This window comes from Salvelinus sp. IW2-2015, linkage group LG8 (genome assembly GCF_002910315.2).
Source record: "Salvelinus sp. IW2-2015 linkage group LG8, ASM291031v2, whole genome shotgun sequence".
Classification (NCBI taxonomy): Eukaryota; Metazoa; Chordata; class Actinopteri; order Salmoniformes; family Salmonidae; genus Salvelinus; species Salvelinus sp. IW2-2015.
The window spans coordinates 5,562,375-5,574,166 of record NC_036848.1 but is presented as its reverse complement, the minus strand read 5'-3'; the positions used below and the strand labels follow the sequence as shown (position 1 = coordinate 5,574,166).

The 11,792-nt window shown below is 41.0% G+C and overlaps 1 protein-coding gene across 1 annotated transcript; it reads right to left on the bottom strand.

Moving 5' to 3' along the window:
• Nucleotides 1–1,780: 1,780 nt before the first annotated feature.
• Nucleotides 1,781–8,630, bottom strand: spon2b (spondin 2b, extracellular matrix protein). The gene is made up of 6 exons (XM_023992257.2): nt 8,521–8,630; nt 7,609–7,853; nt 6,836–7,059; nt 4,913–5,104; nt 4,596–4,785; nt 1,781–3,469 (listed from the first exon to the last, which is right to left on the bottom strand). The coding sequence occupies exons 2-6, from the start codon at nt 7,838–7,840 to the stop codon at nt 3,288–3,290; spliced, it is 1,020 nt and encodes a 339-aa protein (XP_023848025.1). The 5' UTR covers nt 7,841–7,853; nt 8,521–8,630; the 3' UTR covers nt 1,781–3,287.
• Nucleotides 8,631–11,792: the final 3,162 nt, after the last annotated feature.

The window sequence follows — 11,792 nt, the reverse complement described above, 5'->3', positions numbered from 1 at the left end:
TGGAAAACCTTAGATTTGAGTTGGACTGCATGCACAACCAATGTGGGCCAGAAGCGTGGGATGTGAATTAGAATTTTCCAAATCTGTCATATGTTTTTTTAATTAATATCTAGAAGCAAAATAAAAATGACATGGTGGTCTGGATCACAGTGATAGTGAGGCCAAGAGGAGGGGAGTTAGGGTTCTTTTTCCCAATACTCCAAAAGAAAATTACCTGAGAAAAACACAACACAGACAGCTGATATTTCACATTTTTATTAATCTAATGAGTAAGCCATTATTACAGAAAAAGTAGAGATGATTTTGCAAATTAAGCGTGCAAATACTACTAGAATACTACTGACTTGCCTAGTTAAATAAAGGTTAAATTAAAAATGTAATAGAATATCAAACAAATGCCTGGTTGACTTTATCATGATCTCTGCTAACCCAATGAACAGTTTAATTGGTTGACTTCATCATGATCTCTGCTAACTCATTTAACTTTTTAAATGGTTGACTTCATCATGATCTCTGCTAATCCATTGAACTTTTTAAACCACCTGCCCATAGAACTCACCTATCAACCATGCAGAACAATGTCCTCCTCTCCACCTGCCCATAGAACTGACCTGTGATCAGCATGTTACCTGGAATTTCCTTGATGAGGCACTTTTGCTAATATTCACCCAGATCAAAGTACATAGCAGCTATCAGTGCCAGGTAACACAGCACCCACAGCCCAATGCCCCTCACATTCATTTTGACACACAGTATGTGACAAAGTTAAATGAGTATAATGAGCCTTATGGTTGCTAGTGTGCAGGCGACAACTCTGGTGTGAGGAACTGACACCTGCTGTTGCTGCGACCGGCCATCCAAACTGCGTCTGAGTGGGTACCCAAGGTCAGCAGAGAAACTGATAAGCCTGACCAGTAGTAGAAGCCCACATGTACTGATAAAGAAACATGAGATTGTTCACTTATTAACTAGTGTGCACTGTACCATCATGAAACCTACACTCTTAGAAAAAATGGTTCCCAAAAGGGTTCTTCAGCTGTCCCCATAGGAAAACCCTTTAGGGTTCCATGTAGAATCCTCTGTGGAAAGTGTTCTACATGGAACCAAAAAGGGTTCTACCTGGAACCAAATGGGTTCTACCTGGAACCAAAAGGAGCTCTTCAAAGAGTTTTCCTATGGGGACAGCTGAAGAACCCTTTTAGGTTCTCGATAGCACCTTTTTCCCCTAAGATTGTACTCGCATAGTATCTGCAAAGACTGTCCTTCTACATCAAAAGCCAAGAATCTGTCTATTTTTCCTGTTACTTTTCCCAGTAATTTTCCATCATTTGTCATTGGTTTGAAATAAGACCAACACTTGAGAAACAAGCAGAAATATATGAAGCGAAAGGCACCAATGGCCCAGATGTAGGCAATGATTGCTATTTCTTGGAATTTTTCAGAGTCAGTCTATTTCTCAGGTTTTCTGTAGCTTAGGTAGCTTAGGGGTTTTCTAGGGAAGAGCTCATTTGTACTACTTTGAAAGACAGTTTGTCATATCTTATCCTGCGACATGGCATGATGAAGTATGTCAGGTATGACTAATGAAAGCTTTGGCATAGATAGCAAACAACATCAATGAGTAACAAAGATTTTCATGACAGGGACACTCCTTTGAGATCGTTTTGTTTTGTAGGCCTATTTTATGCTGTGGTGTATGCTGTTGTGTAGCATGATGTATTTTGTTGATTGTATGAAATATTGTTGCTTTACATCAATTAAAAATAAAATTGCAATCAACTTACATGTATTTACAGTTTATTGGACTTACAAAGAACATACATACAGACAGACAAACATCAACAAAATTCGGTGTACTGTTTTTTAGGAGGTACATTTTCTCAGAAAAGTACGCATTTTGCCATTTCTCTCTGATTTTGACAATATCTCAATAGCACGATCGAGTGTGAGATTTCTACTGCTTGATACTGTACAGTACAGGTCCAAACCCTGTAAATAAATAGATTCTCTGTAGTAGAGATCATCATGGAAAAGAGTGCTTTATCTGTAAACACACATCTGGTCTATTGTAAGTAATGGAGCCTTCTATGAGGTTTTGGGGTTGACTGCCATATCGTCAGTGGTGTAAAGTACTTCAGTAAAAATACTTTAAAGTACTGGAGAAATTGTTTTAGGTTTTTGGGGGTGTCTGTACTTTACTTAACTATTTATATTTTTGACAACTTTTACTTTAACTTCACTACATTCCTAAAGAAAATATTGTACTTTTAATTCCATACATTTTCCCTGACAACCCAAAGTACTCCTTACATTTTGAATGATTAGCAGAACAGGAAAATTGTGAAATTCACACACATATCAAGAGAACACGTGGTCATCCCTACTGCCAATGTTCTGGCGGACTCACTAAACACAAATGCATCTTTTGTAAATAATGTCTGAGTGTTGGAGTTTGCCCCTGGCTGTCTGTAAATAATGTCTGAGTGTTGGAGTTTGCCCATGGCTAAAAACAAGAACATGGTGCCGACTTTTACGCAAGTAAAATTTTACTGGGTGACTTTCACTTTTACGTAAGTGACGTTCTATACTTTTACTCAAGTATGATGATTGGGTACTTTTTCCAACACTGCTGATTATCTGTAACAGGGGTGTTCAAATCTTACCCTGCAAGGTCTGAAGTATTGCTGGTTTTCTGTTCTACCTGATAATTAGTTGGCCCCACCTGGTGTCCCAGGTCTAAATCAGTCCTGGATTAGAGGGGAGGAATGAAGAAAGAGAAAAAAACAGTGTAACTGGCTTCCAGGTCCAGATTTGAATTTAAGAATGATTTTTCAGACTCATGGCTAGCTACCGCAGAAAACCCAATGACATAGGGAAACATTAATCACAAGGAAGAACTAAGGGCAAAGTTTCTAGACAACCTCTTCACTCCTCAGGCTTCACAATAATTGCATGTCTGTGACCCATTTATAAATCTTTCCCAGTCAGTGGTGGCTGGTGCCACTTTAAATTGAAGTACGGGCTCATAGTAATGGCTGGAATGGAATGGTATTACACTTGTTTCTAATGGTTAGATACTGTTCCATCTATTCCATTCCAGCCATTACTTTGAACCGTCCTCTCCTCACCAGCCCCACTGTTCCCAGTGAATAGGCTAGGAAGCCCAGCGAGAAAAGGGTCAATTTCTACAGCTTGGGCTTCTCCAGTGGAGATGACGGACGCATCTTTCGTACTCTTTGTCGTCTTGCATGGCCTCTTCTTTTCTGTTTCGTACTCTTGCCGGCCAGTCATAAGCAGTTATCAGGGATACATTTGTTCTCCTCTTCCAGTGGGGGGCAGACTACCCCATTGTTTGCTGGTTGTAGGTGAATGTAGCGAGTTCTGTGGCGCACGCCTGAGTCTCCGCATTTGCCTTTGCACAGGCCCCAGGGTGACCATGCAGACACCTCACAGTCTAGAGGGGTGGAATCTAGTGGGAAGGACACCAGATATACTCTGTTAGTAATATGCATTAAGACATTATTTTAGCAATCCATAGAACACTTGAATTGCAAGAGACCAGAGACCTGTAACACATGCGCGTGCAGCAGTAGGGGTTGATATGATTTCAGTGACCCTTTCTCTAGCCAGGCTCTAGGGCCCCCCTGTGTGTGTGTGCGTGGTGGTCTTCTGGAGTTATAACATGCCACACAAGGATAAGCCTTCAGGCATAGGTTAAAATGACTGATTTAGCTAAGCCACCCAACACCATTTCATACGAAAGGGGAAGACTTGATTTATTAATCAAGTTAATTTGCTCAATCAGAAAAAATTGTTATAGAATATTTCCAAGTGCTATGTCAAATATAGCTGTAATACTGTAGGAAACAGGACATTTTATGATTGTATAGAATATACAGGGTAACCAAATGTATTTCGTATGTATGCCAAAGTAAATCCCAATGTAAGGAAATTCTTTAAAATAAATGTTTTTATATATCCAAAGCTCGTAGCGGTACATTCCTGGCTACGGTTGCTAAATCTGGATGAACTTTTATTGAATAATTAAATTACAGAAACTTGACTTTGTATGTTTTAAACATCCTGTGGTTTGCCTAGCCCCCCCCCCCCCCCCCCATGTTATGAGCCAGTAAAATGTTGATATCTATCACAGATTGAGGTTATTTTTGGGGAGAATTAGAGAAGCAGGAGGATGTAACGTGGAAATAAAAGCAAGGCTGGACTACTTGACATCAGTGCTGAGAGGCAGGAAATGTCCAATGCCTTTGACCTCCTTTATCCTGTGTGTTGCCTGGTTGCCATGGGCACAGAGGAACAGCTCTTGCTGACTCCAACTCAATGCTGGCGCACAACGGATCCGATTACCGCAAGGCTTTACTTTACTCTTTATGTTTTGCCAGATGGCCAGTGCCAATTCTTTGCTCTCTTCTTTCATTTTAATGGGGTTAAATTGAATAAATCTTGGTTCATAAGATGATGATTACGTTAAAAACAATAATTGATCAAGTTTTTTTCTATAAGAGAGGTAGGATTGCAGGATAGCAAGCGATAAATATTAGTTCACTGTATTTGTTTCTTAAATGTTTCTTGCTTACTTATGAGAGAGTCCTCAATCTCATTGCCAATCTCATTGCCAGTCTGGTTGAACTGGGTGGGCTCCATGGGTATGCTGAAGATCTGGTTGTTCTTGGTCTTTGTGAGGGTGACCTTGCCCATGGGTGGCAGATTCTTCAGACGGGGATAATAGAAAGAGTTGGCAGGATGGCTTGGAGAAGATGACGTTATCTGGAAAGGACAAAATCAAGTTGTGTTGTCAACAGCACTTCTGGTATTGATTACCGAAGTTGATATAGCATCATCAGTTACCTACAGCATGGACATGATGATCAACCATGGGCTCTTTTAGATTTACCTGTGTGACTTTGTCCTGAGGAATGGTCTCAAAGTTGGGAGAGGAGAAGGTGAAGCCACTGTCAGTGCCTGCATCGTAGGGGTACAGCTCCAGTGTGACACTCTCCTTCCACTGGTCTCCCTCACACAGGTCAAAGCTGTCCACTCCCAGGAACCAGTCTGGGCTGGGAACTATCCGCACTATGAAGGATAGCTGTAGAGAGAGGGGGAAGTAGGATGGGTTATGTGTGGATGTTTCTAGGAGTCCGTCTAACAGTAAACTCAAATTTAGTGCAGACACTCAAAGGATCAGCGGTCTTAATCTGCTCTTCATTATTCCGTACTCTCATCTTTACAGAGCTTTCCTCAACTACAGTTCCAACAGAGACTTCCAACAGTAAGATTTTTTTTTTTTGCTGACATCTTTTATTGAATACCCCGAGGCCAATAATAAGAAACTGGTCCCAAATGCTGGTCCCTGAATGTTGTGTAAAAACATATATGTACAATACCGTTCAAAATTTTGGGGTCACTTAGAAATGTCGATGTTTTTGAAAAGAAATCTTTTTTTTTTGTCCATTAAAATAACATCAAATTTATCCGAAAAACAGTGTAGACATTGTTAATGTTGTAAATGACTATTGTAGCTGGAAACGGCAGATTTTTTAAAATGGAATATCTACATAGGTGTACAGAGGCCCATTATCAGCAACCATCACTCCTGTTTTCCAATGGCATGTTGTGTTAGCTAATCCAAGTTTATAATTTTAAAAGGCTAATTGATCATTAGAAAACCCTTTTGCAATTATCTTAGCACAGCTGAAAAGTGTTGTTCTGATTAAAGAAGCAATAAAACTGGCCTTCTTTAGACTAGTTGAGTATCTGGAGCATCAGCATTTGTGGGTTCGATTACAGGCTCAAAATGGCCAGAAACAAATAACCTTTTTCTGAAACTTGTCAGTCTATTCTTGTTCTGAGAAATTAAGGCTATTCCATGCGAGAAATTGCCAAGAAACTGACGATCTCGTACAACACTGTGTACTACTCCCTTCACAGAACAGCTCAAACTGTCTCTAACCAGAATAGAAAGATGAGTAGGAGGCCCCGGTGCACAACTGAGCAAGAGGACAAGATGCTGGCCTTCTAGGCAGAGTTCCTCTCTCCAGTGTCTGTGTTCTTTTGTCCATCTTAATCTTTTATTTTTATTGGCCAGTCTGAGATATGGCTTTTTCTTTGCAACTCTGCCTAGAATGCCAGCATCCCGGAGTCGCCTCTTCACTGTTGACTTTGAGACTGGTGTTCTGCAGGTTCTATTTAATGAAGCTGCCAGTTGAGGACTTGTGAGGCGTCTGTTTCTCAAACTAGGCACTCTAATGTACTTGTCGTCTTGCTCAGTTGTGCACCGGGGCCTCCCACACCTCTTTCTATTCTGGTTAGAGCCAGTTTGCGCTGTTCTGTGAAGGGAGTAGTATACAGCGTTGTACGAGATCTTCAGTCTCTTCGAGACTACGCCAGAAATCAACTATATTGTCATAGAGAGATTACTATGTAAAACCTACACCACATATTCTAAACCCTGTACCAACTTTTAATATAAACGTTTTTTTTCAAGTAAATAGGTGCACATTCAGAGAGGTATATTAGATAGATGGACATTGAGAGAGGTATATTAGATAGATGGACATTGAGAGAGGTATATTAGATAGATGGACATTGAGAGAGGTTATATTAAGATAGATGGACATTGAGAGAGGTATATTAGATAGATGGACATTGAGAGAGGTATATTAGATAGATGGACATTGAGAGAGGTATATTAGATAGATGGACATTGAGAGAGGTATATTAGATAGATGGACATTGAGAGAGGTATATTAGATAGATGGACATTGAGAGAGGTATTTTAGATAGATATTGAATGCTCTGTGAAGATTGAGAAACTTACAAAAGAGTGCCTTGCAAAGACCTCGAACTCTGAGGTCATCTGGCCCGTTCCCCCAACCAAGGCTGGAGCAGAGAACAGCCCGTAGACACTCTGGATGCGTTCCCCAGCCGCCTCCACCTCCTTCATCAGAGTCCAGGCCTCACCCTTCTCAGAGAACTCCCTTACCCCGTTGCTTGCAAACTCATTCCGCTGCCAGATATGATAGTCTGAACTGTGGGTCACCCCTTGAATGGAAGAATTGCACATATTACATGGATTGTTTCCCCCAGTTTGTGTAGCTCTTAACTAGCAGCTCAGAATGTATTTAAAATGTCTGCTTTTCAGGCACACTGTAAACTAATAGTAATGGATTGGATGCATATACCGCTTTTCCAGGTGCTCAAATAGTTTTAAATTATAGGGAAAATCTGGAAATCTGCAATGCACGTCTACTACCATACATTTACCAGATGTCTATAGTATTTACCTGATGTCTATGTTTTATACATGAATATAGGAATCTACAGTATAGGATTACTATTACAGTATTAACAAAGGGAGTCAGATCACAGGCTAATAATAGTACATTTTATTTTATATATTTTTTGTCATTAAGCAGACGCTTTTATCCAAAGCGACTTAAAATATCAATTAGGGTTAAATGCTTTGCTCAAGGGCACATCGACAGATTTCTCACCTAGTCAGCTTGAGGATTCGAACCAGCAACCTTTCGGTTACTAGCCCAACGCTCTTAACTGCTAGGTTGCCTGCCGCCCAAAAAGTATTTCACTTACCAATGAGAGGGGACCACTGGGCAGGGGGGCGGTAGATTGGGTACTGCTTAGGGAAGGAGGTTTGGCTCCACATCCCTGTAAATGTCAGGCTGTACTTGGCAGTGGTGTCTGCCGTGCACACCGGGTCTATGGTCACAGGCATGGGGTGGACACTCCCAAGCAGGGTTAGGGTCAGGCTGGCTAGCCAGTGCACCACACTGCTAGTGCTGCTCACGTTCATGTCTCTTTCCATGCTTGTTACTGAGCTGGAAAAGAGATAGGGGAAGGAGGGGCATTTCAGGTTCTGCACCACTTGACTGGGCAACCAACAACATTCCTTCTGTGTTAGTTTAAAGTATGTGGTCCATATGACTGATGAGGAAAGAATTTGGCCCATTTCCACAGTTCCAGACTCAAACACTCGCTTAGCCTAAACACAGTGCAACAATGAGTGTGAAAGTGAAATGGGAAACAGAAGCAGGTCAGATGCAGGCTTGACATCAATGTAGATGTTTATATTAATATCTGCACTGATAGAATTCTAAGGTGTTTGCAGTCTATACACGATAATTCGTCTTCATTCATTATTATTGCGTTTGAAATGTACCTGTAGGCATTAGGCTACATGAGTATGAACATTCACAGCTAACCTACTGACAATGAAAGCCTAGGAATGTAACAGCGGTGACATTAAGTCTGACAATTCACATGTGTACGCATTCATGAATATAAATAAGCTTATGCCATTAGGATCATCATGCATTCATAGAACACTTGTTCACAACATTTAGATGAGTGACAAATAGCTTTTGCTTTCCACACATAACACCTACAGTACTCATTGCACGCATGCTTGTCAGATCCGCTCTACACAAAGGTCCATTTGACATTCAGTAAGGCAGTGCTTGAGACGACAGAGGAGTGGGTACTTACTGAGTTTGCAGATACAGATGTGGTTATCGTTGAAGTTGAGGAGTGAAACTTGTGCCTGGGCTGTCTTGAGGAGGGACTGCGAGACCTGAACGCTTCCCTCAGCTATTTATGCCTTCCAGAGGTCTCCTCAGTTGAACAATATCAATAACCCCTGCCCTGACCCCTCCCAGCTTCACTGATGCATGCTCCACATTAGCGCTCTCTCCTTCCCTCCTTTTTTCCTTCCCTCCCTCCCTCTCTCCCTCCCTCCTAGTCCTCCCAGGGTGTGAGTGAATAGATCATAGTTGGAAACAAGGGGATATAGTTTTTTCCTAAAAGGGTCTAGTCTACAGTGTGAGTGGAGCTGGAGCAGGGACCACGCCTGCCTATGCAGGGCCTCTTGATTTTTAGGCCAGCAGAGTTGTGGGGAAGTGGCTTGGCCGGCGGACAACTTGGCGATGGGATAGGGATGGAGAGACAGCCTGAGCCGGCAGCCCTTCTAGCCCACATTCAGGCTAACAGCTCCAGCCTGCTGCTGTAATTGCTTTCACATGCTCATGTTTCACCTCCACTGCTCCCTCTGCCGCTGCGGCTGCCGCTGCTGCCCTCCCACTCCCACTCCTTGCTCTTTAACGCCGAGACTAGGGTTATTTGTGAGATTCTGTTGATTAAGTTCCAGAAGTTCAATCAGAAGTGCACATGCAGTATACATTCTGTCGTAAAATCTTGCAAGCAAGCGATTTATTTCACATCAATGTGAGTGAGGTAAGTTAATTGATTATCAATTATCTAATTTAACTGATTATCAATATTCAATGTGTTGATATTTGATTGTACCATATGCACACTGTATTTAATGATGGTAAGGGCTCAAAGTAATGTGCATTGTCTGCTAAAACTCTGTAAAACTGATGAAACATCTGTAACCTTATTATGTTAGGACGTAATAAATACCAGTCAAAACATGGCATGACCGCAGGTGTAGGTCAGGAGTGGCAGAGGCAAATGAAATGTCTACTGAAAGAAAGGAGGGGATACAAACAAAGTGTGGTTGCAGCTATAAACACGGTGCCATGGCCCTCTGACTGTGAGAGTGGTGGAGAAACGTTTAGAGGGGTCTCCCCACAACCACACCTGGACAAAATATTGACTGACTTCTCTGGCACTTTTCTCTTTTTCTCTACGGCACCAAACATTGCCCTTAGCGCTTGTTAGGCAATAATCACCTCCAATTTCCGAGTGTAATTTCCTTGTTATGTCACTTCCATCAAAATATCAAACCATAGCTTGACGGTAATGGAAGCTGCAGACAGGCAGCAGGTGGGATATACGCCAATGTGGGGATATGCTATACATGTTGGACCCTTGTATCGGAGACATCTGCCAAAGTTGTAAAATCCTATACAACTTGCTTAATGAGACTCTCGACGTCTGTGAAAGCTCTACTGTGCCTACACATATTATTTTCAATCTATGTTTGAATAAGCATCTGTTCCAGTGTTGATCTGTGTATTTAGAATAGCAGTTATAAGATTAAGTTTGTTATTAAGTTTCTTCAAGCTTTTTGCATTAATTGAGCCAATGTGAAAGATTGTATTAAGGTTAGGGTTAGCTAAAAGGGTTAGGGGAAGGGTTAGATAACATGCTAAGTAGTTGCAAAGTAGTAAGTAGTTGAAAATGTGCTAATTAGCTAATATACTAAAGTTGTCCCTGATGAGATTCGACCTATGGGTTGCTAGACGTTTGCATTATAGACCTACCCTTCTACCCCGACCAACCACCCTCCTTTAATTTTGCCTTAAGTAACCTTCTGTCTTATGTAACCATACCAAACCTAACATATCGTACTAATTTGAGTGTCCTGGATTTATGTTAACTATGTTACGTCTAGTCTATGAGACCAGGCTGGAGAGAGACATACATCATGGGAGGATGAGAGGGGATTCTCACAGACGTACAAGTGGGAGAAGAATTAGAGATACATAGAGACAGGTCTGATATTCTGATTTTCATGCACCAACACATTTAATTTAGGAATAGAAATTAAGGTTATAATAATGTAGGATACTGAATACATAGCTAGATCAGTGCCAAAACTCAATGAACTATTTAACCAAACACCTAACCTTAACCCTAAGCCCTAGCCTAGCTAACATTAGCCAGCTAGCTAATCTTAACATTAGTCACCTAGCTAACGTTAGCCACAACAAATTGGAATTCGTAACATATCATACGATTTGCAAATTCGTAAAATATTGTACGTTTTGAAAATCCGTACTGAATGGAGTGGAATTATGCAAAATCCTCTGAGACCAGGTTGCTTTCTCAGGCTCTGTTTCTCCCGTTGAACACAGGTTCTCCTCTATTGACCCACTAAGTGAGAGCCCGCTGGTATTTCAATCATCCACCTCTCCCACCGTGGGAGTCGTCTGACTTCGGCCGGAGGTATAAAGAACATGATTTACAGGGCCTCTCCAAAATAAGAGAGATTTGTTTTCCAGCATGGGTAGCCCTTTTTACAGGGAACTTCACCCTCTCAAATGTTGGTTTGATATATAGGCCTTTGGCACTGACACAATGCGGTTAAATTTCATTTTGTTAAAGTGCAAAATCCATTTCCTCAGCAGGATTTGAAAACAGTAAACCCCTATTTGGCGTAGTCACCTGTGTTTTGTTTACAGGCCACTTCCCAGATGGACCTGGACAATCTAAAGAACCAGACATCAAGATGGTATGATCACATGAAGTATGACACAATTTAAAGGTACTGTAGTATTATAGACAGTAGTGAGATAGAATGTGATGCAGGCTAACATAGTCCTGTGGTGCTCAGATAACTCAGCTGATTACATTAGTGCTGTGACCTGGATTCAGTTAATAGATGCCCATCAGCTAGGGGGCCTTGCAGAAAGAAGGTAACAGTGGTTCCTTGCCAGACACATCCCCATGTCTGTTATACATTCATGTTTTTAATAGAAATAAATCAATAAAAAGGATCTGTTTCAATTTGAGTGAGAGTTGCACTTACAGTGCATTCGGAAAATATTCAGACCCCTTGACTTTTTCCAGAATTTGTTACGTTACAGCCTTATTCTAATATTGATGAAATATTTTTTTTCCATCATCAATCTACACACAATACCCCATAATGACAAAGAAAAAACAGATTTTTTTAAATGTTTGCTAATTTATAAAAAATAAATGAAATATTACATTTACATAGGTATTCAGACCCTTTACTCAGTACTTTGTTGAAGCACCTTTCACAGTGATTACAGCCTCGAGTCTTCTTG

Excerpts from the sequence above, each read along its gene's own strand:
- spon2b (XM_023992257.2), bottom strand. The coding sequence starts at position 7,840 with ATGGAAAGAGACATGAACGTGAGCAGCACTAGCAGTGTGGTGCACTGG. Across the intron at positions 7,060-7,608 it reads CCAGTGGTCCCCTCTCATTG|GGGTGACCCACAGTTCAGAC; the intron begins GTAAGTGAAATA and ends CTTCCATTCAAG. Across the intron at positions 3,470-4,595 it reads GATTGAGGACTCTCTCATAA|ATTCCACCCCTCTAGACTGT; the intron begins GTAAGCAAGAAA and ends CCTTCCCACTAG.